General features: G+C 48.3%; 1 protein-coding gene across 1 annotated transcript in view; it reads right to left on the minus strand.

Annotated features, from left to right (window-relative positions):
- Window positions 1–20,319, minus strand: part of B4GALNT2 (beta-1,4-N-acetyl-galactosaminyltransferase 2 (SID blood group)) — a gene marked incomplete at both ends in the record, with an annotated part of 28,192 nt that extends 7,873 nt beyond the window's left edge. Inside the window, 8 exons of the mRNA XM_081108967.1 lie at window positions 836–922; window positions 2,216–2,396; window positions 4,639–4,676; window positions 7,528–7,634; window positions 10,023–10,154; window positions 10,679–10,894; window positions 10,985–11,155; window positions 20,267–20,319. Of these exons, the coding sequence (XP_080965093.1) occupies window positions 836–922; window positions 2,216–2,396; window positions 4,639–4,676; window positions 7,528–7,634; window positions 10,023–10,154; window positions 10,679–10,894; window positions 10,985–11,155; window positions 20,267–20,319 (985 nt within the window). The remainder of the gene's footprint in view (window positions 1–835; window positions 923–2,215; window positions 2,397–4,638; window positions 4,677–7,527; window positions 7,635–10,022; window positions 10,155–10,678; window positions 10,895–10,984; window positions 11,156–20,266) is intronic.
- Window positions 20,320–27,401: the final 7,082 nt, after the last annotated feature.

Raw genomic sequence — 27,401 nt, forward strand, 5'->3', positions numbered from 1 at the left:
CAGGAGAATATCTTTCTTGCTTTAATGTAGAGAAGAATTTCTTGAACAAGGCACAAAGAGCAAAACCCAGAAAGAAAACAGTGAACCAATTTTATTACACTAATGGATAAAACTTTCATATAACCAGACCCTGGAAACAACATCAGAAGACAAGCCATGGGCTGACGAAAGATCAGGTTCTAGAACTTCATACCATACAGTGTGATAACTTTTATGAAAAAGTTCAAAAATGCCTAAAATAACCACACTATACATCTTTCCCTCTTTAATTTGAAAGTTACCTTTATCACATGGTAAAATTCCAACATGTCTATTTCTGGGATTTCAATTTGATTCCACTGATATATCTATCTATTCATGCTCCAGTACTATTCTGTTTTTATTACTTATTTTTTAAATATAATATATTTTTATTGATTTCAGAGAGGAAGGGAGAGGGAGAGAGAGAAACATCAATGATGAGAGAGAATCATTGATCAGCTGCCCCTTGCAAACCCCCTGCTGGGGATCCAGCCCGGAACTGAGAATCGAACTGTGATGTCCTGGTTCATAGGTCAATGCTCAACCACAGAGCCACGCCAGCTGGCACTATTACTTATTAAAATGTTATCATTCCTTAGGTCTTTTTCAAAATAAGCACAACCATATAAAAAGTTAAATATAATTAAGCAATATTAGAGCAATGTGTCCTAGAATTGTTTTCCTCCAAACAAGCTTGTCAGGAATCATATCTAAACTGTTATTTTGGTCAATTCTCATCTCCATCTCAGGGGACCTGAATTTCACCAATAGCTCTACAGGATACCAACATGCAGCCCCCGGGCAAGGGCCTTACCTGGTCCAGGGTCATATAACTTGGGTATGACGGGATGGCGAATGGTCACCGGAAACTTGGCTAGTGAGGACTTGGACGTCAGACTCACTGGAGGGAGAAATAAGGTCAGGGCGGGCAGCACCGTGTCTGGGTCGCTCCCCATGCTGCCCCAGGGAACCCATGCAACGCGGGAGTGAAGGTTTGGTAGACAGTGTCCTGGCTGGGGTGAGACTGCGGACCTAATGGAGTCGGTGGCCTTCTGGCTCCTGATTTACTGTGTCCCTGGGGCCACCTGCTGAGCACCTCCCAAACTCACGTTTCTTGCCCTTGTGAGAATCTGCTGGGGTGGACAGGGTGTGGAGTCACAGAGTCCGGATTATCTTTGACTTTGCCATTGTTATCTGAAATGCCTTGGGTTAAATCGCTCAGTCTCCTCCAGCTACAAGACCAGGATAATAATACCCGCCCTATTTTCTTTCACAGGGTCATTCTGTGAAAGGCAGCGTTTGAACACCCGAAGGTCGGGAGAACTGGCTCTTTAGTGTGCGGTCACGGGTCATCTGCCCCACGTTTCATTTCTTTTTGTTGATGTCCTGGGAATGCATCCTGTGTAGCTAGTCAAAAGAGAAAGGGGTGCCCAGTTTGGCTCAGTGGATAGAGTGTCGGCCTGAGGACTGAAGGGGCCCAGGTTCAATTCCGGTCAAGGGCACATGCCCAGGTTGCGGGCTTGATCCCCACCCAGTTGGGGAAGTGCAGAAGGCAGCTGATCAGTGATTCTCTCTCATCATTGTTGTTTCTATCTCTCCCTCTCCCTTCCTCTCTGAAATCAATAAAAATATATAAATTAAAAAGAGAGACAGAAAGGGATGACTGATTCATCCAGAAACAAACCGGGCTGCCCTGAGGATGGCAGGAATTGTTCTCCAGGGAATTCCTGGGGTGGAGCTTGGGGGAGGGGGTTGATTGGGAAGGAGGAGTCAAAGCCACTGTCCTTTGGACTGGGAGTTTCCCCACATCCCCTTTCCGGTTAATACCCAGGACAATAAACGGATGCATAGACTGGCCCCCTCCTCTACCGCAGCTGAAGTCTTCAGCTTTGAGAGCGATAGAGAATAGGAAACAGACCTGGAGGTTTCCAGGTGCACAGCATGAAAGATCCGTCCTCCTAGAGACGAGGAGGCTCTTCACCTGTCCTTGCCTGGAGTCCCTTCTATGGGGTCAGTAGCAACGTGGGGATAGTATTGGGTACAGTAATTTGGAAGTTAGGTGTCTAGGTTAGAAATAGGAGCAAGGAAAGCATCTCCCATGCAGGCAGGCTTCCTGGAGGAGGAAGACTTGGAGAGGGCCCAGTGGTGTTTTCCGGCTCCCTCAGCATGTTGCCATCCAGGGACAGGATCTCACCCACATCCACCCTGTGGTGCTGGTACACCGTGCTGGTGTAGGTCACGTGCTGGAGGATGAAATTCAAAAGCTTCCGGTCACTGGTCGAAATGGTCAGCTGCTTCTGGCCTCTTCCCCGCACCACACTGTCTGGGAGGTCAGCGAGGGTGTTGAGTGTCCCCAGAGAAGCTGTCAGGGTGACCTAAGGTGGGTGAAATACAAAGAAGCTAAATGCAAGGAAAGGCACATACCCAACACGGCCTGCAGGGGGCAGAGCATATTAGGGTGAGAGGAGAAACTCATGGGTGCCCCAGAAGCTAGGGCCTGGCTCTGCATGTGTCCCTGCTCTGGTCACAGCAAAGGAGAATTTAGCCCTGGGGCCTGGTGCATTCAAGGGCAGTTCCTTTTCTCTTCTTATCTGTTGGCTTGCAGAACACCATTCTTTTGACTTCAGTTTGCCAGCTCCTCCTCTATAAAACCTCCAAATGGCCCAGCTGGTTTGGCTCAGTGGACAGAGCGTTGGCCTGCAGACCGAAGGGTCCCAGGTTCGATTCTGGTTAAGGGCACATGCCTGGGTTGTGAGCTCCGTCCCCATTGGGGGGGGGGGGGGGGTTGCAGGAGGCAGCAGATAAATGACTCTCTCTCATCATTGATGTTTCTATCTCATTCTCCCTCTCTCTTCCTCTCTGAAATCAATAAAAGTATATTAACAAAAATAAATAAAACTCAGAATGGAGTTTTTCAGGGCTTGACTCTGCACTCTTTGCCTTCTTATTCTAACACCTTCTTGCTAGAAGATTTCATCCGTTCCCATGGCTTTAAATACCACCCCTCTGCTGATGGTTTCAACATTTGTGTCTACAGTTCATCTCTTTCTGAGATCCAACTGTCTGGTTGGTTGCCCTGCTAGGAAGTTTCACAAGCAAATCAAACTGATATCTTCAAAATGGAACTATTGATTTCTCTCTATAAGCCTCTCCCTGCCTCGTGAATGGCACCTTCATCTGCTCAACTGCTCAAGTCCCCAAGTGGAAGTCGTTGCTGTTCTGCCAGTTCCCTCACACCTACAGCCAATCTGCCCTTGACCAGAATCAAACCCAGGACCCTTTGGTCCGCAGGCCAACACCCTATCCACGGAGCCAAACCAGCTAGGGCATTGCTGAAAGCACTTTAGTCAGTCAATGAATATATATTCTGAGATCCAAATTACAGGCACAGCAGGGAAAGTTGTGAATAAGACAGATTCCTTGCCTTCAAGAAGCTTATAGTCTACTAGAGGCCTGGTGCATGAAATTCATGCATGGGTAGGGTCCCTAGGCCTGGCCGGCGATCAGGGCCGATCTGTGGGGTGACTGGCGGGGTAATTGGGGGCCCACCCCACTGCACCTGCCTTGGCTGGCCTGGGGCCTATGGGCTGGGGGCAGCTTGCATCTGCCCCCCGGTGGTCAGTGCATGTCATAGCTACCAGTTATTCCAATGGGTGGTCCCCTGTTTGGTCAATTTGCATGTTAGGCTTTTATTATATAGGATTGGGGAAGAGAGGCCATAAGCATATCACGACGCATATGAGGTAGTTCAGGTACAGATAAGTGCTATAAGAAAATAACAGAGGTCGAAACCGGTTTGGCTCAGTGGGTAGAGAGCGTCAGCCTGAGGACTGAAAGGTCCCAGGTTCGATTCCGGTCAGGGCCATGTACCTGGGTTGCGGGCACATCCCCAATAGGAGATGTGCAGGAGGCAGCTGATCGATGTTTCTCTCTCATCGATGTTTCTAACTCTCTATCTCTCTCCCTTCCTCTCTGTAAAAAATCAATAAAATATATTTTAAAAAAAGAAGGTAACAGAGAACTGAGAAAGTGACAGAAGCAGGTGGCAGAGGGCTTACTGGTAGCTGGGGGTGGAGACAGAGGAGGCTTCTAGTCATTCCAACCTCTGTTTAACATACAGAGGTGAGAAAACTAAAACTACATTTCCCAGGCTCCTTTTTAATTAGGGCTCTTGATGTGATCTACGTCCCACCAGTCGGATGTACTTGCAGAGACCTTGATTTGGAGCTCTGCTAAGTGGGGAAAGCGGGCAGGGCACAGGGCATCCATCTCGGAGGTGCTAGCCCTGGCAGAGGCAGCACAACGCAGGAGCCGGAGCCATGGCTGTGGCAGCAGCGTCCTCTCGCAGCGGAAGCAGCAGCACTGGCGGTGGCTCAGTGCCTTGGCGCGGTCTCGGAAGGCCTCCCTGGAACTCCAGCCACTCCTTCGGCTGGAAAAAGTGGGCCTTGCATAGGCACCCTCCCCTCCCCCCTCACCTCAGACTCGTGTCTGATGTTTCATCTGGATGGGGGCTCCGTCAAAATCCGAGACCAGCCACCCCTGGGGGGAGGGGGCTGGGCAGTGAGCCAAGGACAGGATGCCAAGTGCACAAAGGGACTGGGAGGGGGGGGCTCTTGCCTTATAGTTGGGGGCACTGGGTCCATCAAACTGCAGACCTGGAGGACACAGGGAAAAGGAAAACAAAACAAAAAGTCATCTGGGAGGATTCCATGGGCTCTCTGAGGCTCACACCTTCCTGGCTGCCTCCATGTCCTTCCAGAGTCCCTTCAAGTGTTCCCTCCTACCCAGGGTGTTTGCTGGCAGACTCCCCTTCCCCCAGGGTTCTGCTAGACGCTTTCCAAGGTCCTTCCAGCGGTTCTAAAACCCCTGATGCCACCCTCAGCTTTGGATGGGTGCTATGAATTAATCCAGTCCCTTCCAGGTATCTGTTACTGAAGGGAAGGTAGCAATGGGTTAATAATGAACCAGCCTGCCCGGTCTGCATGGCTCAGAGGTTGAACGGCAACCTATGAACCAGGAGGTCATGGTTCGATTCCCAGTCAGGGCACATGCCCAGGTTGCGGGCTCAGTCCCCAGTGTGGGATATGCAGGGGGCAACCAATCAGTGACTCTCTCTCATCATTGATGTTTCTATCTCTCTCTCCTTCTCCCTTCCTCTCTGAAATCATTAAAAAAATAAGAATAATGAATCATCCATATATGGAGCACCTAGAGTAGTCAAACCGATCAAGACAGGAAGTAGAATGGTGGTGGCCAGGGGCTGGAGGGAGAGGGGAAGTAATGTTAAATAGGTGCAGAGTTCCAGGGGGGAGATGAAAAAGTTCTAGAGATGGATGGTGGTGACAGCTGCAGAACAATGTGAATGTATTCAATGCAATAGAACTGTGCACTTCAAATGGTTAAAATAGTAAATTCTGTTATGCATACTTTACCACAATAAAAAATGGATCATCCAAAGTGTCATATTATTTTTAAATAACCATTCAAAAACACTAACAATGAACCCCAAGTGTATTTACTTTAGCATCTTATAATATGACTAGTTCAAGTTCTCCTTCAAACATACCCTCATCTGTGGCCATAGGGAACTTACTAAGCTCATCTGGGAAATTGGCAAAATCACATTTGCCTCACAGGGCTGTGCTGCTGGACTAGAGGAGTGTGTAAAAGCTTTTTAGTTGTTTAAAACACAAATAGTTACTTTACTTCTAGAAAATAGTGCTGCTTGTATCGGGGCCAGAGCCCCCCTCAACCATCAGCTCTTCCTCTAGGATGGGGATGTCAGGGGCCCTGTGTGTGCAGCAGGTACCTGGAGAGCCAGGCCCAGCATGGACGCTTCCTTCCTCAGGTCTGATGCCGACCCCCCTGCACCTTCTCCCCACCTCCACCCTGCGTGAGGGGGGCCTGGGAGCACCAGTGCAGACCACCCCCCAAGGGGGGTCCAAGTAAGCACCCTGGATCAGCCAGGCCCTCAAGCTGAGGAGTGTTAATTCCTGGAGATGGCCTGCGCTTTGCCTGCTCCCAAGATGCTGTAGGACAGTGGCCGGCAAACTCATTAGTCAACAGAGCCAAATATCAACAGTACGACGATTGAAATGTCTTTTGAGAGCCAAATTTTTTAAACTGAAACTATATAGGTAGGTACATTGTTATTAACTTAATTAGGGTACTCCTAAGGCTTAGGAAGAGCCACACTCAAGGGGCCAAAGAGCCGCATGTGGTTCAAGAGCCGCAGTTTGCCGACCACTGATCTAAAGAGTAAGTTCATTAAACTAACTTACCCTGAATCTTTCTTGGACTTTGCACCTCCAGAGGCTGGGGTCAGTTAGCATTTAGACTACAGCCAGGATATTTCCTCAGCTGTCAGCTCATCTGTCTCATAGCCACTGATGGTTTACAAATTCTGCTTAAGCTATTCAAAAACAAAAGAACCTCACTTGGCTTTCTGATCAATGAGGTCATCTTTACAGTCTTCCTTCGGCCTTGGTTCCTTCGTATAGTGTGGTTTTGCCAACTTACTAAAAAAACACACTTCTGATGTTATTTTTTCTTAATCACAAAATGGCGCTGAGAGGAAATCATGGGCTTGAAAGTTAGTTTAAACAAACAGAAACCCCTACATTCAAATCCCAAGTCTACCATTTAAGAGTATAGGCAATTTAGTCACTTTCTCAGCTTCATCTGAGAGATGGCAATAAATATACCTACCTATCCAAAACTGTCACAAAGAGAAGGCACACAACCTTTTTTCAAAACTTAGAGCTATATTGTTACGTTCGCCGAGGTCAGCCCCTTCCAACTCTCCCACCCACACTCGTCTTGTATACTTGTTTCCGTCTATCTCAGCGATGGCGAACCTTTTGAGCTCGGCGTGCCAGCATTTTGAAAAACCCTAACTTAACTCTGGTGCCGTGCCACATATAGAAATTTTTTGATCTTTGCAACCACAGTAAAACAAAGACTTATATTTTTGATATTTATTTTATATATTTAAATACCATTTAACAAAGAAAAATCAACCAAAAAAATGAGTTCGCGTGTCACCTCGGACACGCGTGTCAGAGGTTCGCCATCACTGGTCTATCTCCTTTCCAAAAACCGGCTTCTGCGCATGGGCCACGAAGTTTCCATCGCACTGTACGTGCGCGCCCGCACATGGTATTTTGTGGAAGAGCCACACTCAAGGTGCCAAAGAGCCGCATGTGGCTCGCGAGCCGCGGTTTGCCGACCACTGCTGTAGGACACCAAAAAGCCAATTATGTCCTAAGATTGCTTGAGGCTCACAGATATCTGTCCTCGTCGGTGTCATCTCATAGCCCCGGGGAGGTCACAGCTACTAAGGGTGATCGCCGGTGGTGGAAACAGTGATATTAACATTAAATGAAATCATTTCAAACTTTTTGCCTGGTGCTGGCACCCAGCAGGTACTCAATGAATGATTGCTCCCTCTTTTGCTTAAGAAGGAAAAGGAAAGTTGCAAGTTCACTCAGGATGGGGTGCACCTACCTGGGATGGGAACTGTATGCAGGGGCATCACCTCCACCCCGTGGACCGGGTACCCGAAGGGGAGGTTGGGCGGAGCCAGCAGGGGCGGTGGGCGGGGCAGCCCTTCCCTGCAGAGAAAAGGAACTGTTAACAGCTGCCCTGACTCCCTTCCCAGGTTCGTTCTTAAAGCGGTGCCTGTGCCCCGAGCCTTGGGCGGCCAATGGGGAGAAATGGAGAGTAGATTGTAACCATGTCCCCTCCGCCCTCCCCTCCTCCATGACGCCCAGCCTCTTAACTCCACAAACGAACTGAGCAGTTTACAACAAAGCGCGCAAAAATCAAAAATCATGACCAGCAAAAAAGAAGAAACAAGATAACCAGACTGTAGGGGCCAGCACAGCTGCGGCAGCTGAACACCAAAGTCACCTGTGGTTTTAATGATTTCATTTAAAGTCGCCTGGTAGCCAGGGTATACAATGATTGTCAGAACTCGGGTCTTCTTAAAGGGGCAGAGGAGACCAATTCCTGGAGGGAAGTCGGACTTTCCCTGGCTCTGCACCAGAACATAAAGTGTATCGCAGGGAACGGTGTATGCGAGTGGTTGCCGTCCCCGTATTTTCAGAGCAAACACAGTGATGATTTTCAAATGGTTTTGTTGTGGTAACGACCTTCAGTCAAAGGCAAGTGCATAACACAACCCGGTGAGATGGGCTCTTTGAGGGACTAAGGCAGCGGTTCTCAACCTGTGGGTCGCGACCCCTTTGGCGGTCGAACGACCCTTTCACAGGGGTCGCCTAAGACCATCTGCATGTCAGATATTTACATGACGATTCATAACAGTAGCAACATTACAGTTATGAAGTAGCAACGAAAATAATGTTATGGTTGGGTCACAACATGAGGAGCTGTACTTAAAGGGCCAGAAGGTTGAGAACCGCTGGACTAAGGTAACACGGCTGAAATGTAGCCTCGAGGGACCCAGTTTAGCCAAAGATACCACCACCCAGATTACCTGGAAGAGAGATCAGACTATGGGAGTGAGTATTTATGGGAATATGAAAAAGACAACATTTAAAAATGGAAAAGGACCTAACTAGGCAATCAAAAGAGGAAATGCAAATGGAAAATAAATACATGAAACACGCTCAGCATCAATATTACTCAGGGAAATGCAACTTTAAAAAACAACTACCTTTTCATTAAAGTTTAAAGGTAAGGGCTATGTAAGGTCATCCTGACCTCCCAAGGTTTCAGGTTCGATCTGAGGCATATACAAGAATCAACCAATGAATGCATAAATAAGTGGAGCAAATCAATGTTTCTCTCTCTTTCTCTCTCTCTCTCTCCCCCTCTCCATTCCTCGCTCTCTCTAAGATCAATACATGAAAAACTTTTTTAAAAGAATGATGATATAATAAATCACAACAATAATAGTAGGTAATATTTTTGCAGTGCTTCTATATGTCAGGTCCTTTTTGAGTTACTAGCTCTCTGTATGCTAATACAATTCACCTTACAATAAGCTTCTTAAAAATATTTATTAATTAAATTGATTGGGGGGGGCATTGGTCAACATGAACATATAGGTTTCAGGTGTGGGTTTCTGCGTTACAAGATCTGTGTATTGCACCATGTGCTCATCACCCAAAGTTAAATCTTCTGTCACCTTATATTAGGACCTCCTGCTCCCCCCACAATAAGCTTTGGAGGGAGGTATCTATTATAATTTTTCATATAAGATACTGAAGTGCTATGAGGTTAAGTAACTTGGCTCCCAGCTTGTTTCAAAGTTAAAGTCCTCAATCACAAAGGCTATTATTTTATTACTAGAGGCCCAGTGCACAAAATTCATGCAGTGGGAGGAGGTGTCCCTCAGCCCAGCCTGCACCCTCTCCAATCTGGGACCCCTTGGGGGATGTCCGACTGCTGGTTTAGGCCTGATCTCCCCCAACTGCCCTTCCCTGCTGGCCCGATCACGCCCAAATGCCCTCCTGTGCCAGCCTGATTGCCCACAACTGCCCTCCCCTGCTGGCCCGATCGCCCCCAACTGCCCTCCCCTGCCGCAACCCACCTCCTCTGCTGGGACCTGCCTCCTCTGAGCAAGGCGGCGGAGACACTGGGACTGGCCTCCTCCGCGCTGCACAGAGCTGCAGGACCCCCAGGCCTCACCACGTAGAGTGGCCGCCGGGCCCCCGCCTCCGCTGTGCACATGGCCATCTTGTGGCCATCTTTGTGGTGGCCATCTTGCGGCAGCCATCTTATGATCATGTCATGCACGAGGGCTTGACACCACCTAGGCTTTTATTAGTATAGATGTTTGATGCACGCAAAGTTTATAAATCTTCATTTAAGGGCTATTTCCTCCATTCTCTTTTCTAGGTTTATTCCTAATAGTTCCTCCCAGGCACCCTTGCAAGAGGGGGAGCTCCCTCCTTCTCTCTTTGAACCCATACCCTCAGGACAAAGTAGAGCTTTTGCTCCTCCTCGGACCCGAGAGCCCTGGCGGTCTACATTACCTCCTCTGAAAGTGCGCAAATTCCGCCTGTCTCCTCGCTTTCACTGCAGGGAGGTCTTTCTGGCCATAGGCACCCTCAAAGTTGTAGCCCTGGCCTTTAGTTTCACAATGGCACTGATTTTTCGGGAACAGCCTAAAACAAGCAAGAAGACTGTGAACGTGACTGGGTGCGAGGAGGGGGGTTGATGAGTGAGGGGGAACCTGAGACCTTACCCCACGTGTGTCCCTCTGAGAAACTGCCTTTCCCAGACCCTCTGTCCTGGAATATTAGCAGAGGCCCCTGACCAAGACCCAGGGAGGGGAAGGAGCGGGGAATGGGAGGAAGAGCCGCTCTCTTGACTTATCCCCTGCACCAAACTTCTTTACACTTGAGAATCACAGAAATGCCAGTGGCATCTCAGCTCCACCAGCAGAGGAGGCTGGAGGGACAAGGAGCTGGCAGTTAAATGGGCCCTCCGAGGTTTTAAGGGAGTTGACTGAGTGTTGCAGAGAGCAGAGGCTGTGCCCCGGAGACCAAGCCCTCTCCTGGTCCCACAGGAGGGAATCATTTGAACAACCCACACAGGTCAGGAAGGCAGGGAATCTTCTGTAAAACGGGCACAGGAGGAGCAAGGGAGCTGTCAGACCACGGTGGGAGAGAAATGCGTGATAGCTCACCAGATTCCATCGTAGGAAAAGAGGGACCGGAGACGTTCCTCGGGTAGAAGCTTTGGCACCTGGACAGCCGGATTGGAACGAGGGAGCACCGGATCGGGATGAGGGAGCACTGGGTGGAGGCCGAACTCTTCATGAAGGTACACACTTAACATAAATAAAACCAGGCCGAATCCTAAGACGAAGGTGGACATCTTGAGGAGCCATAGCAAGTTGTAGCTGTTGGGGCACAAAAAAGCACATTTCATTAAAATCTTTTTTTCTTGATTAGTTATTACATGACTTGATGGTCATTTAATCAACACCCACAGGAATAAGTATTTTGGGGTGTAGGGAAGAAGGAGACTATTTACTGCAAATCGCTCCGTGGTGACCTGGCAGGGCTGTGAAAACAGCACGGGCCCCCGCTGCCCTGCACTGGTCTGGCCCGCCCCCTTCTGCTCCTGCAAGACGTCATTGTATTTCAGCTTCAGCTCCAGCCTGCGAAACAGTCTTGGTGGAAAGGGAAGCCGTGCTCCCAGAGCCAGAGGGGAGCTGACTTATACAGACTTCTGTCCCCGCCCCTGGTCCAACAGTTCTCCATTTAATACAGTGTTAGTTTTGTAGTATGCAATTATTTCATCAGTAAAAAAATTATGCCTCTCATCCCCCTTTTTGTTACATCTTATTTATTCCATCAGCTAATTTTGCTGCAATGACTAGTGCTTTCCTGACAATGTTAAGTGATAGCAGTGGGCATACTTATCTTGTTCCTGACAATAATGGAATAGGAAGCATGATTTTTTGTAATTGCCCTAGAGGCCCAGTGCACAAAATTCATGCACCGGCCTGCACCCTCTCCAATCTGGGACCCCTTGGGGGATGTCCAACTGCCTCTCGCAATCTGGGACTGCTGGCTCCTAACTGCTCGCCTGCCTGTCTGCCTAATCGCCCCTAACCCCTCTGTCTGCCTACCTGATCGCCCCTAACCACCTCTGCCTGTCTGATTGCCCCTAACTGCTCCCCTGCTGGCCTGATCACCCCTAACCACCTCTGCCTCGCCCTGCACTCGGGACCCGGGCTTCCCTCCCTCTGGCCAGCCACAGGCACCCAGGACCCGGGCTGGCTTCACACGGGCTGGCCGCAGCCACAGGGGACCATGGGCAGGCAGCTTTGCCCAGGCTGCAGCTGCAGGTGCTGGCGCCCAGGACTGCAGGGCAGGCGGCTTGTCCCTCTCCCGGGCCGTAGGCACAGGCGCAGGCGCAGCCACTGGCACCCAGGATCGCGGAGGGGGTGGCTTGTCCCTCTCCTGGGGCCAAAGCCTGGCTGGTCCCCATTCCTCTCTCCCCAGTGTTGAGTGTCTGAGCGTGATGGCGTGAGGGCATGACAACCATTTGCATATTAGCTCTTTATTATATAGGATACTGGGAAATGAAAATGTATTCATTGAGAAACTATTAGAAACAGTAAGATTTTTTAAAAATATATTTTATTGATTTTTTACAGAGAAGAAGGGAGAGGGATAGAAAGTTAGAAACATCGATGAGAGAGATCGACCAGCTGCCTCCTGCACACCCCGCACTGGGGATGTGCCTGCAACCAAGGTACATGCCCTTGACCGGAATCGAACCTGGGACCCTTGAGTCCGCAGGCCGATGCTCTATCCACTGAGCCAAACCGGTTCGGCTTTTTTTTTTTTTCCAACCTGTCCTTGTCATAGTAAGATTTTATTAGAGTAGCTGGAAGGTGAACCTGGTGGATGGTGCATGTGGGCAGGCTAAATAGCCATCTCAGACAGCGGATAAAGAAAAATTGAATCAGCCCTAGTTGGTTTGGCTCAGTGGATGGAGTGTCTGCCTTCGGACTGAAGGGTCCAGGGTTTGATTCCAATCAAGGGCACATGACCAGGTTTCGGGCTCAATCCCAGTAGAGGGGTGTGCATCATTGATGTTTCCATATCTCTCTCCCTCTCCCTTCCTCTCTGAAATCAATAAAAAAATATTTTTTAAAAAAGAAAAGAAAAACTGAATTTATTTAAGGGTGGGGGTGGGGGTGGGGGTGGGGGTGGGGGTGGGATATCCCAAGGGTAAGGCTGCACAGCACCGAGCCAAGGGGACATTGGGTCAATGACAGCAGCACCCAGGAGCTGGCGTTTCATCCTTACATGCAGTCACTGGTGGGAAACTTGTCATTAGTGGGGTTTGGGGGCTGAGCTGGCGGGGTTGGAAGGAGATGGAATGCAGGTGTGCAATCAGATGCCTTCAGGACAGTTTCACTCCTTGTATGGCCTACCTCCTGGTGTCCAGCGAATTTTTCCTGGTCTTTTGTTCTCCTGTGGCAGGAAGCTTACAAATGGCCGATAAGGATTGTATTGCCCTATAGGCCGAAAAGTAGCTAGTTATGAAATAAACATCGTCCCTCCCCTCCACCCCCAGGATCCTTCAGTCCACAAGCTGATGCTCTATCCACTGAGCCAAATGGCTAGGGCTCAACATATTTTTATATCAACATATTCCTATATTCTCTTTTTTTTTAAAATATATATTTATTGATTTTTTTTTTACAGAGAGGAAAGGAGAGGGATAGAGAGTTAGAAACGTCAATGAGAGAGAGACATTGATCGGTTGCCTCCTGCACACTCCCCACTGGAGATGTGCCCGCAACCAAGGTACATGCCCTTGACCGGAATCGAACCTGGGACATTTCAGTCCACAGGCCGATGCTCTATCCCAGCCGTGGGCAAACTACGGCCTGCGGGCTGGATCCGGCCCGTTTGAAATGAATAAAACTAAAAAAAAAAAGACCGTACCCTTTTATGTAATGATGTTTACTTTGAATTTATATTAGTTCATACAAACACTCCATCCATGCTTTTGTTCCGGCCCTCCGGTCCAGTTTAAGAACCCATTGTGGCCCTCGAGTCAAAAAGTTTGCCCACCCCTGCCTATCCACGGAGCCAAACCGGTCACAGCTCTCTTTTTTTTTTTTATTTGCAGTGATCAAGTATTAATTCTGTCTTTGAACAAATGAAGAATTAAGCATTAAGCAAGTCACCTCTACCTTAGGGAAATATAAATAAATGAAGATAGATTCCTTATTCTTGATGAGAATAATTCAATGTTGTACTGGTGTAACTTCACCCTATATTACTCTATAAATTCAATATAATAATCACATACATGAAACCACAACAGGATTTTTAAAATTTCAAAATGTTTCTAAAGTGTATTGGAAGTAACACATGAGAATAACACGGAAAATATTACAAATAAGAGGAATGGCTGTGTACCAGGCTGGGCTACCACTACATAATAAAATTATTATAAAGTTATAATTATTAAAAGTATGATGCTGGCTCTGAAATAAGCAAATAAGTGGGTGGAATAAACAAAAAAATGAATATATACAAAAATTTTAGGTGGTTGAAGAGTTCCAGGTTTGATTCCGGTCAAGGGCATGTACCTTGGTTGCAGGCACATCCCCAGTAGGGGGTGTGCAGGAGGCAGCTGGTGAATGTTTCTCTCTCATGGATGTTTCTAACTCTCTATCCTTCTCCCTTCCTTTCTGTAAAAAATCAATAAAATATATTTTTTTAAAAAATTTTAGGTGGAATTTTCACTACTTTGTTATATATTTCTGTAGCATCTGAGTTTCCAAAGTGGTACTCAAAAAAAGATAGGTGTATTTGAGGTAATCAAGTTATAGAAGCACTGGCCAAAAAACAGACTTTTACTTACTCTTAGTCAAGTTTGACCATGTGATCAGATTTGCCTCAGCTTGGAGTTCTTTTTATTAAACCTGGTTCCAGCTAGGGACAGCATTTTAAAGCAGTCATTAATAGGAATTATGTGGGTAAAGATGGCCAATAAAATGTTCAACAGCTGAATCAACAGATAACAACAAACATTCTACCCCAGTAAAACTGCACTGTTTTTGTGCCTAAGTGGGGGTGTTAAACTTATAATTGTATGGGTCTGATATTCTAGTTCAGGGGTCCTCAAACTTTTTAAACAGGGGGCCAGTTCACTGTCCCTCAGACAGTTGGAGGGCCGGACTATAGTTTAAAAAAAAACTATGAACAAATTCCTATGCACACTGCACATATCTTATTTTGAAGTAAAAAAACAAAACAGGAACAAATACAATATTTGTATTTGCATGTGGCCTGCGGGCCGTAGTTTGAGGACCCCTGTTTGGACCATATTTGAGAAACCTTCAAGAAAGAGCCAGGAAACCAAGATGGCGGCATAGGTAAACACCCGAGATTGCTGCCTCGCACAACCACGTCAAAAATACAACTAAAAGATAGAACGGACATCATCCAGAACCACAGGAAGGCTGGCTGAGTGGAAATTCTACAACTAGAAGGAAAGAGAAAAGCATACCGAGACTCAGAGGAGCTGTGGTGCGGAAGTAAAGTACAAAGGTGAGGAGGTGCATGCGGAGAGGGCTGGCGGCTGAGGACACGATTGTCTTTTTCAATAGGGAGGGAGTCTCACGCTCTGAGCTCCAGTTCCGGGCGCATCTCTGGGGACCCAGACTCATACAGGGAGAAACTGGACTGTCTGGCATCAGTCAGAACTCGAGGGCAGCTTTCTCTCGGAGGCGCTCGCAGCGACTGCCGGGGCCTCTGAGGGCAGGACTTCTCGCTCTGCCCGCCCTGTTGATCCCCTGGGACCCTGCCTGCCCAAGCTGTGCATGAAGGCTTTTGCATATGAAAGGCCCGGCCCTTTGTAATCTGAAAATTACTTATCAAACTGCAGCTGCCCCAAGGCCCCAGGGCAACTTGCATTGCTTTACAGCTGGCTTCTGCTGGGTAGCCTCAGGCAGAGGCTAGATTAGCACCTCCTTAGATCCAAGAGCCAGTGTACCCAGTGGTCAGAGTGGGACCAGCCAATTACAACTCGATCCATAAGGGACACATTCAGGGGACAGACTCAGTGAGCACTAAAGCCCCACTGAAGCAAGTCTTGACCCAGAAGGGTGTCTTCAGCACAGAAGTTCTCCCAGCTGATTCTCACAACCAATTGGCCTGGAGGTCAATTCCTCCCAGTGATACAACAATCAAGGCTTAACTACAACAAGACTGTGCACAAAGACCACAAGGGGGTGCACCAAGAGTGTCTACCTCAGGTAATTGGGGAGGCTGAGCCACTGGGCCCTAAAGGACACTTAGCACAGAAAGCCACTCTATCAACACAGGGAAGCATAAAAAATGCCGAGACAAAGAAACAGGACATAAATGACAGAAATGGAGGAAAGCAAACTACTGGATATGGAATTCAAAACCACACTTTTAAGGTTTTTCAAGAATTTTCTAGAAACCGCCGATAAACTTAATGAGACCCTCAAGAAATCTAGTGAGCCGAAACCGGTTTGGCTCAGTGGATAGAGCGTCAGCCTGCGGACTGAAAGGTCCCAGGTTTGATTCCGGTCAAGGGCATGTACCTTGGTTGCAGGCACATCCCTAGTAGGAGATGTGCAGGAGGCAGCTGATCGATGTTTCTCTCTCATCGATGTTTCTAACTCTCTATCTCTCTCCCTTCCTCTCTGTAAAAAATCAATAAAATATATTTTTAAAAAAAGAAAAGAAAGAAATCTAGTGAGACTCTTGATGTTGTGATAAAGGACCAACTAGAAATTAAGCATACACGGACTGAAATAAAGAATATTATACAGACTCCCAACAGCAGACCAGAGGATCACAAGAATCAAGTCAAAGATTTGAAATACGAAGAAGCAAAAAACACCCAACCGGAAAAGCAAAATGAAAAAAGAATCCAAAAATACGAGGATAGTGTAAGGAGCCTCTGGGACAGCTTCAAGCGTACCAACATCCGAATTATAGGGGTGCCAGAAGAAGAGAGAGAGCAAGATATTGAAAACCTATTTGAAGAAATAATGACAGAAAACTTCCCCTATCTGGTGAAAGAAATAGACTTACAAGTCCTGGAAGCGCAGAGAACCCCAAACAAACGGAATCCAAAGAGGACCACACCAAGACACATCATAATTAAAATGCCAAGAGCAAAAGACAAAGAGAGAATCTTAAGAGCAGCACGAGAAAGAAAGTCAGTTACCTACAAGCGAGTACCCATATGACTGTCAGCTGATTTCTCAACAGAAACTTTGCAGGCCAGAAGGGAGTGGCAAGAAATATTCAAAGTGATGAATACCAAGAACCTACAACCAAGATTACTTTATCCAGCAAAGCTATCATTCAGAACTGAAGGTCAGATAAAGAGTTAAACAGATAAGAAAAAGCTAAAGAGGTTCATCACCACTAAACCAATATTATATGAAATGCTGAAAGGTATCTTTTAAGAAGAGGAAGAAGAAGAAAAAGGTAAAGATACAAATTATGAACAACAAATACACATCCATCAATAAGTGAATCTAAAAATCAAGTGAATAAATAATCTGATGATCAGAATAAACTGGTGATTATAGTAGAATCAGGGGCATAGAAAGGGAGTGGACTGACTATTCTTGGGGGGGCAAGGGGTGTGGGGGATGTGGGAAGAGACTGGACAAAAATCGTGCACCTATGGATGAGGACAGTGGGTGGGGAGTGAGGGCGGAGGGTGGGAGAGGAACCGGGTGGAGGGGAGCTATGGGGGGAAAAAAGAGGAACAACTGTAATAATCTGAACAATAAAGATTTAATTAAAAAAGAAAAAAGAAAGAGCCAAAGTCCAATTTATAAAGTCAGTGAGAAATAAGGAAATGAGCCAGGCATCTGTGTCAGCTGATGGCCACTCGATCCTTCCAGGCAGAGCTGTTTAGCGCTGCCAAGCAGTTCTCCTAGTCCAGATACAGAGACTGGAGGGCAGTTTAGTCCTGAGGAAGAAGATGGTGATCCTCATTGTCCTGAGGGACCCCTGTACCCGAGCAGGGATGGCCCTGCTGTCAAGCTCCCTGCAGACCGCGGAAGCCAGTTAACCAATAGCCTCGATTTTTATTTTGCCTAGGAAGGTAGTCTCATGATTTCCGTGGGCTTTATCTTTGTGTCTGCATCCGAACTTTTAAAAATGTCTGCACATTGAAAATCAACACTGAAATTAAAATGGTAATTGGACTATTACGAGAGCAAAGATCTAATCTTAATTCATTTATGAGAAAAAACAACCAAGACACCAATTTATAAATGGGCACAGAATGTACCCATTTCAAATTCAGACATTTTCTGAATGAAAAAGTAAACTTAGAAGCAAAGGAAAGTTTAAAAGAAGTTTCTTTGGCCCTGGCTGGTCTTGCTCAGTGGTTAGAGCGTTCATCCACGAACTGAAGGGTCACAGGTCGGATTCCCAGTCACGGGCACACACCTTGGTCATGGGTTTGACCCCAAGCCCCAGGCGTGTGCTGGAGGGACGCAACCAATCAATCTCTCTCTCTCTCTCTCTTCCCCCGTCCTCCCTCCCTTACACTCTAAAAATCAATGGACAAAATATCCTTGGGTTGTCCAGCGGGCATAACTCAGTGGCTGAACACCAAACTATGAATCAGGAAGTCACAGTTGATTGCGGGTGGGGCACATGCCTGGGTTGCAGGTGTGGGGTGTGCAGGAGGCGCCAATCAATGGTTCCCTCTCATCATTGATGTTTCTCTCTCTCTCTCCCTCCTCTCTGAAATCAATAAAAAAATATTTTAAAAAAATATCCTCAGGTGAGAATTAACAAATAAATAAATAAAAGAAGTTACTTTGGAGAGAGGAACTCTAGTTCCCCTAAGGTCACACCAGCCTGCAGCTTTAAGATGGGATAAAGTTAGCAAACATCAGTTAAACCCAGTCCTTTTGTGTATGAGTCCAGCTGTCCAATTGATCAATTGTGCTTTGTTTTAACGCTCAAAACACATCAGACTAGGACACAGATGTAATACCTTAATCAGCAAAGAAACAAACAAACAAACAAACATTAGACTCTCTCTCCCTCCTGGGAGCCAGCAGAGCCTTTCTCTTTTCCTTTTCCATTCCCGTCCCAGCAAAAAATAAAAAAAAGCCCTGATCGGTTTGGCTCAGTGGATAGAGCATCGGCCTGCGGACTGAAAGGTCCCAGGTTCGATTCCAGTCAAGGGCATGTACCTTGGTTGCGGGCACATCCCCAGTAGGGGGTGTGCAGGAAGCAGCTGATCGATGTTTCTAACTCTCTATCCCTCTCCCTTCCCCTCTGTAAAAAAAAAAAAAATCAATAAAATATATTTTTATAAATAAATAAATAAAAAACAAACATCATCTCGCCATGTTTTCACGAGATGACCTCCTTGTCCTAAATGATTGTTCCAGTGTGGGCAAATACAAGGGCAAGAAACTTTGGGGATAAAGAGGCGCAAACTGTATTTCTGATCCTTCGAAGTAGCTGATAAACCTCCAAGCCTCCTTTCTCCGTTAATTATCACGCTACTCTCAGAGGCTCCACAGCGCTCCGGGCACACACAGACGTTCGCTCCGTGGCGAGGGGCTGTGCGCGTGGAGCTGGAAATCGGCTTTCCAAACCCTTCCCGTTCGGGTGCTTTCTGAAACCGCGGAGTGGACGCAGCCTCCGCTCCCCGACCGTCCAGAGCCCGCGGCTCTCGCGCGGGGACCCCAGTCCCCGAGGCGGTCGGTCCCGGGCGCAGGAAAGACGCCCCAGCCCTCCTGGGTCAGGGCCTCCGGGTTCCACCCGGAGACCCGAATCCTGCGCTCCGAAGGCCCCTTTCCACCTTCCCGGCCTCGAGAGGCAGCCTCCACGTCGAATTTTTCAACAGAAAAAAAAATGTTCACAGCAACAGCGTCCCCAGGCGCCGTCCCCTTCCCGCTGCCCTCACCCGCGGGGGAGCGGGCGCGGGCTGGACTCAATTTAGAGACCAACCTGCGCCTCCCCCGCCCCTGCGTTCTCAGCCCCCGCGCCTGGCGCTCTCCGACGGCGCGCCCGCCCGCCGCGTTTCACCTCCCGCTTCTCCGCGCTCGGGGGCCACTCACCCGCACAAGGTCATTCTGAACCACGCCGCCTCGGAAGGACCGGCCGAGCCGCTGGAGCCCAGCCCGGCAGCCTCTCCGCGGATTGCCCCACCTGGCACCAACCGCAAAGTCTCAAGCAGGGCAGGTGGAGGAGGCCCGGAGAGCTCGGGTAGGTCCCCAAGTCCACGTCACCACCAACCCCCGCCCACCTCTGGGTCTGTCGAGGAGCCTAGCTGGGTGCCAGCAAGTCCAAACCTGCGCGCCGGCGACTGGGGAGTCCCAACCCTCTCCGGGACAGACCAGCCCCTGGCGCGCGCCCCGGAGAGGTGGAGAGGGTGCCAGTAATGCCCGCAGCCCTGTTGAGGGTGCCAGGTACGGGCTCGGCACTGGCCGCCTTATTGACGTGGTGCCATTTATTCGTCACAACAGCCCTAAGAGGTGAGTCCTGTCATCAGCTCCACTTTTAGGAAAGGGAAACTGAGGCAACGCGGGGATGATGAGCTGGGAAGTGGAGCTGGGATTCCACCCGCGTGAGTGACTCGGAAGCCGGCGCGGCGAATCGAGCAATGTGTGCCCCTCGGTCGGTCGCGGAGCCCCCCAGGCTCCACCCCGTCGGAGGTCCGAGTTAATAGAAGGGGCCTGTCTGCGGAGGAGCGCGCGGACCCAGCCGGGTACCCAAACCTCTGGATGGTCCGGGGCAGGGAGAGGCTGGACAGGAGCCCGGCCATGTGCCCCCTCTCGGACAAGAGCGCGCGGGGGCACCCTCACTTCCCTTCTCCCTTCCGGGGCTGCGGGACCCAGGGGGCGAACCGCGCTTGGAACCCGGGGCGCACCCTGCAGGACGGCTGCCGCCCGGCTCCCGCGGGGCTCTCAGACCTCCCAGCCTCTAGCAGGGGCCTTCCTCCTTCTCGGCAGGTAATCAGGCAATCGGACTTTTCTCTCCATCTTGAAAGAACAACAGCCCTACCGGCTACGGCCCTAGCCGGTTCCTCTCAGTGGATAGAGCGTCAGCCTGTGGACTGAGAGGTCCCGGGTTCGATTCCGGTCAAGGGCATGTACCTGGGTTGCGGGCACAGGATGTGCAAGAGGCAGCTGATCGATGTTTCTCTCTCATCGATGTTTCTAACTCTCTCTATCTCTCTCCCTTCCTCTCTGTGAAAAATCAATAAAATATATAAAAAAAAAAAGAAAGAAAGATGGTTATCATCATTGATGTTTTTACATCTCTCCCCCTCTCCCTTCCTCTCTGAAATCAATTTTAAAAAAGAACAAAATCCCTGTGCCCACTTCTAGTCTCCCTCCCTCCCGCGCCCCCCCCCCCGCCCCCCCACGGGTTCACAGGTCCAGAGCCTCATCGCCTTTCCCCTTTCCTCCACTCCCCACCTCATGCTTGGGTTCGCCACGCTTAATGGCCTTTGCTCCATCCACCTCAGCACTCCAGTTCACCCCTTACCCCACCGGAATTGCTCCGGCAAAAGACGCCGGAGGAAAGAAAGCTGGTGTAGGCTGAATCCCTGCAACAGACCCTAGCAGCCGCTTAATGCCTTGGCGCCTGGAAGTGTCTGGTGAATGTCTGATGAAATTAGCATTTGCGGGGGGCCCTTTTCACAAGCCAGGCGCGTGTTGGGCTCCTTCTTGTGAGTCATCTCAGTAATGATTTTATTGTATTTCACTATGACTTAGGAGTCACAAGCATGACTTTTTTCTTTAAGTACACAAAACAGTGGCGTGCAAAATAGTGTTTCTATGTGTCACAGTGTGTACTTAATTGTGGCCTGCTTTGTCCCCCGAAGGATTTAAGACAGAGATGCACAGAGGTGGTGTAAAGAATGAGAGAAATGAATCCAACCAAGTAATTCAGGAAGGTGAGTAGAAAGAAACCCCAGAAGGATGGACAGCCTTGGCGTAGGAGAGACCCAGATTCGGCTCTGGGCCTGGGCAGGCAGCAGAAGAGAAGCCCTGCGGGAGGGGAGCTCTGGAGTAGCAACTGCAGGGAACTATTTCCTAGAAACAGCGCCAAGAAGGGTGTTATGCTTTCTTGGACGGCACTCATCAAAGCACCGCACTTACCTTGTCCACGCAGTACAATGACCTCCGTGCTTACAAAGGGATTTCATATACAGTTTCCTCCTTTTTCTTTTGTACTCTTTATTGTGAGAGTGTTACAGATGTCCTCCTTTCCCCCCCATTGACTCCTTTCACCCGGTTCCCACCCCACCCCAGGCCTTCACCACCCTATTGTCTGTGTCCATACGAGAAGGCTAAAAGGCTAATTCCATGTAACCCTGATGTTTGGGGGGCTAGCAATCTGAATCTGTGCCAGTAACCTAATGTACATTCTTGATAACCTATCATTAAGTAACAGTACACAACCCCCAGAGGGGGTTTTCAGCGCTGGCGCCAGGCCAGGCCCTTAGATATGGCCTCAACACCCCCATCCCAACCCACGGGGCTTTTTGCAAAGCCCACGAGAGGTCCGGAAGTCCCCATCCATATTTGGGAAACAAAAGAAACCAAAGGGTAAGGAGGGCTTCCACCATATTGGTTTGCTTAGACCAGCGGTTCTCAACCTGTGGGTCGTGACCCCTTTGGGGGTTGTACGACGCTTCCACAGGGGTCGCCTAAGACCATCCTGCATATCAGATATTTACATTACGATTCATAACAGTAGCAACATGACAGTTATGAAGCAGCAATGAAAATAATTTTATGTTTGGGTCACAACATGAGGAACTGTATTTAAAGGGCCAGAAGGTTGAGAACCACTGACTTAGACTCTGGAGGCAACTCCTCTGAGACCGCCGGTGTAATAAAGCTGTGTAACTCCATTTCTCTAAGTGTCGCTTGGGTTTCTTCAGTCTTCTACAACACATAGGTAATGCATATATGCATATAAGTTCTTTGGTTAATCTCTTCCTGCCTCCCCTGTCCCCCTTCCCTCTGAGATTCATCAGTCTGTTCTCTGTTTCCATGCTTCTGGTTCTATTTTATTCATCAGTTTATTTTGTTTATTAGATTCCTTGCTCATTTATTTTGATTTTTAGATTCAATTTTTGACATATATGTATTTATTGCCATTTTATTGTTCATATTTCTTCTCTTCCTCCTCCTCCTCTTTCCTTCTTCCTCATCCTTGAATATCCTTTAATATTTCATGTAATACAGGCTTCTTGTCTATGAAGCTCTTTATCTAACCTTCAATTCTAAATAGCATTTCTGGGTGAGTAATCTTTGTTGTAGGTCCTTGCTATTCATCACTTTGAATATTTCTTGCCACCCCCCTCTGGCCTGCAAAGTTGCTGTTGAGAAATCAGCTGACAGTCCTATGGGCACTCCCTTATAGGTAACTAACTGCTTTTCTCTTGCTGCCTATAAGATTCTTTGTCTTTAACCTTTGGCACTTTAATTATGATGTGTCTTGGTGTGGGGCTCTTTGAGTTCCTCTTGTTTGGGACTCTGTGCTTCCTGGACTTGTAAGTCTATTTCTTTCACCAGGTAGGGGAAGTTTTCTGTCATTATTTCTTCAAATAGGTTTTCAATATCTGGCTCTCTCTTCTCCTTCTGGAACCCCTATAATGCGGATGTTGGTACGCTTGAAATTGTCCCAGAGGCTCTTTAAACTGTCTTCATTTTTTTTTCTTTTTGCTCTTCTGATCGGATGGTTTTTGCTTCCTCATATTCCAAATCATTGATTTGATTCTCAGAATCCTCTACTCTACTGTTGAATCCCTGTAAATTTTTTTTTTAATTGTTCTTTATTTCAGTTAGTATATGCTTAATTTCTGACTGGTCCTTTTTCATGTCTTTGACATTCTCACTGATTTCCTTGAAAGTCTCATGAAGATCCTAGAATAACCTTATAACCATGGTATTGAACTCTGTATCCAGTAGTTTGCATGCTTCCATTTCTTTATTTGTGACATGTTTCTTTGTCTTCACATTTTGGCTGCTTCCCTATGTTTGTTCCCATGTATTAGATAGAGCTGCTATGTCTCCTGGAATTGGTAGAGTGGCCTTGTGTAGTAGGTGTCCCATAGGGCCAGTGGCTCAGCCTCTCTAGTCCCCTGAGTTGGGCACTGTAGGTGGGCCCCTGTGTGGACTCTGTGAACAGTCTTGTAGTTGAGCCTTCATTGTTATTGGCATCTCTGGGAGGAGTTGATTTCCAGGCCAATTGGCTGTGAGGACCAGCTGCGACTAAAGTGGGAGAGCTGCTGTGCAGGAGGCGAGGCCCAGCTGTGAAGCAAGGTAGATGGTGCTAGTACCGGCGTGAGTATCAGCATTTACCTACACCACCATCTTGGTTGTCTCCACAATATCCTCCTTAATTCAACCCTCCTAATAACACTATGAGCTGTTTAAAAGATGTGAAGACCCAGCTTATGAAAGATTTCATGACTTGTTCAAACTTTTGTGGCCTGCAATGGAGCTAGGACTTGTCCCCAGAGTTGTGTCCTTAAGGCCAGTCAGTGCTGGCTCCACTGTACACCCTGCCTCACCAGCTTTATCAAAATGGGAAAATTCTTGTGGCTTTGAAGTGGGGATGAGGTTATCTGCTGCCTTACAGAAGTGTTGTGACCTGTGATTTCAGTTCCTAGGAGAATTCTCTGTGATTGTGAGTGCCTCTGCCTGCTCTGAGGGTGAGGAAAAGGGAAAGGAAAGGAAGGGAAAGTTAGCTAAGTGAGGATTTTCTAACACCAGTTCCCCAGGGCAGCCATGCTGGAGTCCCTGGGTGTCAAGATGCAGAACCAAGAAGCCTCTGTGCTACTGCCCTGAGTGGTAGAGAAGAAATGGTCCCTCAAGACTACCTGGAGCCCTGAAACATGGAACAGACTGATGAATCTCAGAGGGAAGGGGGTGAGTGGGTGGGAAGAGATTAACCAAAGAACCCATGGACAAGGACAATAGTGTGGTGAAGGCCTGGGTGGGGGGAGAGGGTGGGCTAGAAGGAGTCAATGGGGAAAAAGGGGGACATATGTAATACTTCTGACAATAAAGATTTAATTTTTAAAATATAAAGTTCAAGCCCTAGCTGGTTTGGCTCAGTGGATAGAGCACCGGCCTGTGGATTGAAGGGTCCTGGGTTTGATTCTTGTCAAGGTCACATGCCCGGGTTCCCTGTGATTGGGCTTGATCAGTAGTAGGGGGCGTGCAGGAGGCAGCCAGTCAATGATTCTCTCTCATCATTGATGTTTCTCTCTCCTCCTCTCCCTTCCTCTCTGAAATCAATAAAAAAAAAATGTAAAAAATAAAATTAAGTTCAAGTCAAACTTGAAAAATCAACAACAAGTATAAATTTTAAAAAGACTAGCCCTAGCTGGTTTGGCTCAATAGATAGAGCATCGGCCTGCAGACCAAAGGATCCCACAGGTTCAGTTCTGATCAAGGGCACGTACCTTGGTTGCAGGCTCCTCCCCAGCCCAGGGCCCTGATCCGGGCTCATGCAGGAGACAACCAATTGATGTGTGTCTTTCACATCGATATTTCTCTCTCTCGTTCACTCTCCCTAGAAATCAATGGAAAAATACCCTCGGATGAGGATAAACAAAAAAAGAAAGAAAAGAAAAGATTACCTAGAGCCCGAACCGGTTTGGCTCAGAGCGTCGGCCTGCGGACTGAAGGGTCCCGGGTTTGATTCCGGTCAAGGGCACATGCCGGGGTTGTGGGCTCAATGCAAGAGGCAGCCGATCGAGGATTCTCTCTCATCATTGATGTTTCTCTCTCTCCCTCTCCCTTTCTCTCTCTGAAATCAATAAAAATATATTTTTTTAAAAAAACTTACATCTTTCAAAAAGAAAAGAAAAGAATAGTCATGCCTGTTTCACGGGACTGTGGGAAGCTCCGCTGGAAGAGAAGGGAAGATGGGTTGGGAGCTGGTGCCTGACAGGGTGGCAGCAGTGACGCCGATGCCGGGCGCGGGGCTGTGAGAAGTGTTCTTTGCTTGGGCATTTGCATCTGGCTCATAAACAGGGCTGGGCATAGGCACCAGACACACTAGATGAATGAGATACGGCCTTCGCCGGGAGGAACTGACTCTGGAGGCAGGGAACACGGAGTCCTGGGATTGCCACACTCCTCCAGGCCGTTTTCGTCAGGTATGCGGCCCTGCTGCTCCCTCCCCTCCCTGTGCACTGGGTGTTGGTTTGTCTTGCTCTGCTTGGTTTTAACATCTCCGGCATCCTCCGGCATCTCCCCTAAGGGAAACAGTCACAGCTCAGGACCTGCCACCCTTCACCCAGCTTGGGTGACACGCCTACGGGAGAGGTTTATTGGGTGACTCTCCGTCCCCTTCTCCTGGGGGTCCCTGGTCACCCTCTGCGATTCTCCCCAAAAAACCAGGAATGGTCCTATGTGGGGCGTTTGGTGTTCGACCTTGAACCTGAAAAATGCTCTAAACGTTTAAAATTTATTTTCTCAAATAAATGTACATTTATTATGTAGATGGTTAACTTGTACATACATGCATATACATGTTATCCATCTACATGTACATGCACATGCATGGGGTACAAAATTCAAAAGGTATAAAAGAGAACATAGGCAAGTCTCTGCCCTCATGTGCCCCCAGGCCTCCAGCCTCCCTTCCCAGAGGTAACCACTCTACCGGCTTGTGTCTCCTCTCAGACATCAAATCTTCTTTTGTAGGAACTTTTAAAAAGTGATGTTTGTCCAGTCGTGGTCTGCAGACCGCCTGGGTCAGGAGCCCAGGTCCAGCTCAAGAGTCAACCAGCAGGCCTCTGATGACCTCTTCCATCACCTGGCTTGCCATAAACTCAAGGAAAAAAGAAGTGATGTCACTTGCTTGAGAATAAAAATCAAGCTATGGGGATGTGCTGGGTTAGGCTCTCGAGGGAGGAAGGTCCTAAGCAGATTGCATTAGGATCTCAGTGAGCTGTTAAGATTGTTTAAGCTCTCACATGTTATTCCCTCTAAGAAAGATTCTTCCACATGCCCATGTTGCTTTTGTCTGGTTTTTACTTCTCTGGTTAAATGTCACTTCCTAAAAGTGGCCTCTTTTAGACCAGGTCAGTGAAAGGGCGAGGGCTACGCCCTCCATCTTACCCCGGATCCTCCATTTTTGGGCAGCGGCCATTAGCCATGTGCTCAGCAAGGAGCTTCTTCCTGGAAACTAACCAATGACAATCAAGGGAAGTGCGCGCCATAGACACAATCACATCCTGTGTAACAAGACCCAGACTTGCGCCTGGCCAATCAGCAGGGCCCACAGTCCTCTCTCCTCCCCTTACTCCAACCCTCCTATAAAACCCCTCTTCCCACAGGGCTAGCTCTCTCTGCCCCCTACCGCTGTATCGGCCAGTGTGGTCGGGGAGCCCGAGCTAGCTCGAATAAAGACTCTTTCTGCTTTTGCACCCGACTCGGCTGGCTCCCTGGTGGTCTACTGAGGATCCTGAAATCTGGGCTTAACAGTCAGATTCCTCTTTTGGTGTCCCATTACTTTATGGTCACAGTCCTGGTCAGAGTTCGTAATTGCATGTGTGTGTGTGTGGGGGGGGGGGGGCCTCTTTCCCATGTTCCCTGAAAAGCCCTCCACCTCCCTTATATCAGGCAGTACAGTGTCCTGCCTGGGTGTAGGGGAAGGTCCAGGTTAGTCAATATGGGAGAGACACAGAAGAGACAGAAAGTCAGGAAGGACCAGGGCCAAGTCTGGAACAATGAAGCAAGGACAGAAGTCAAGGGTGCTGCAGTGCTGGTTTCCGCCTGACCTTGGCAGTCAAGAAGTGAGTCACTGAGCCCTGTCCAGTGGGAGGTGTGCAGGAGGCAGCTGATCGATGTTTCTCTCTCATCAATGTTT

Source organism: Myotis nattereri (assembly GCF_964212035.1).
Source record: "Myotis nattereri genome assembly, chromosome: 16".
Lineage (NCBI taxonomy): Eukaryota > Metazoa > Chordata > Mammalia > Chiroptera > Vespertilionidae > Myotis > Myotis nattereri.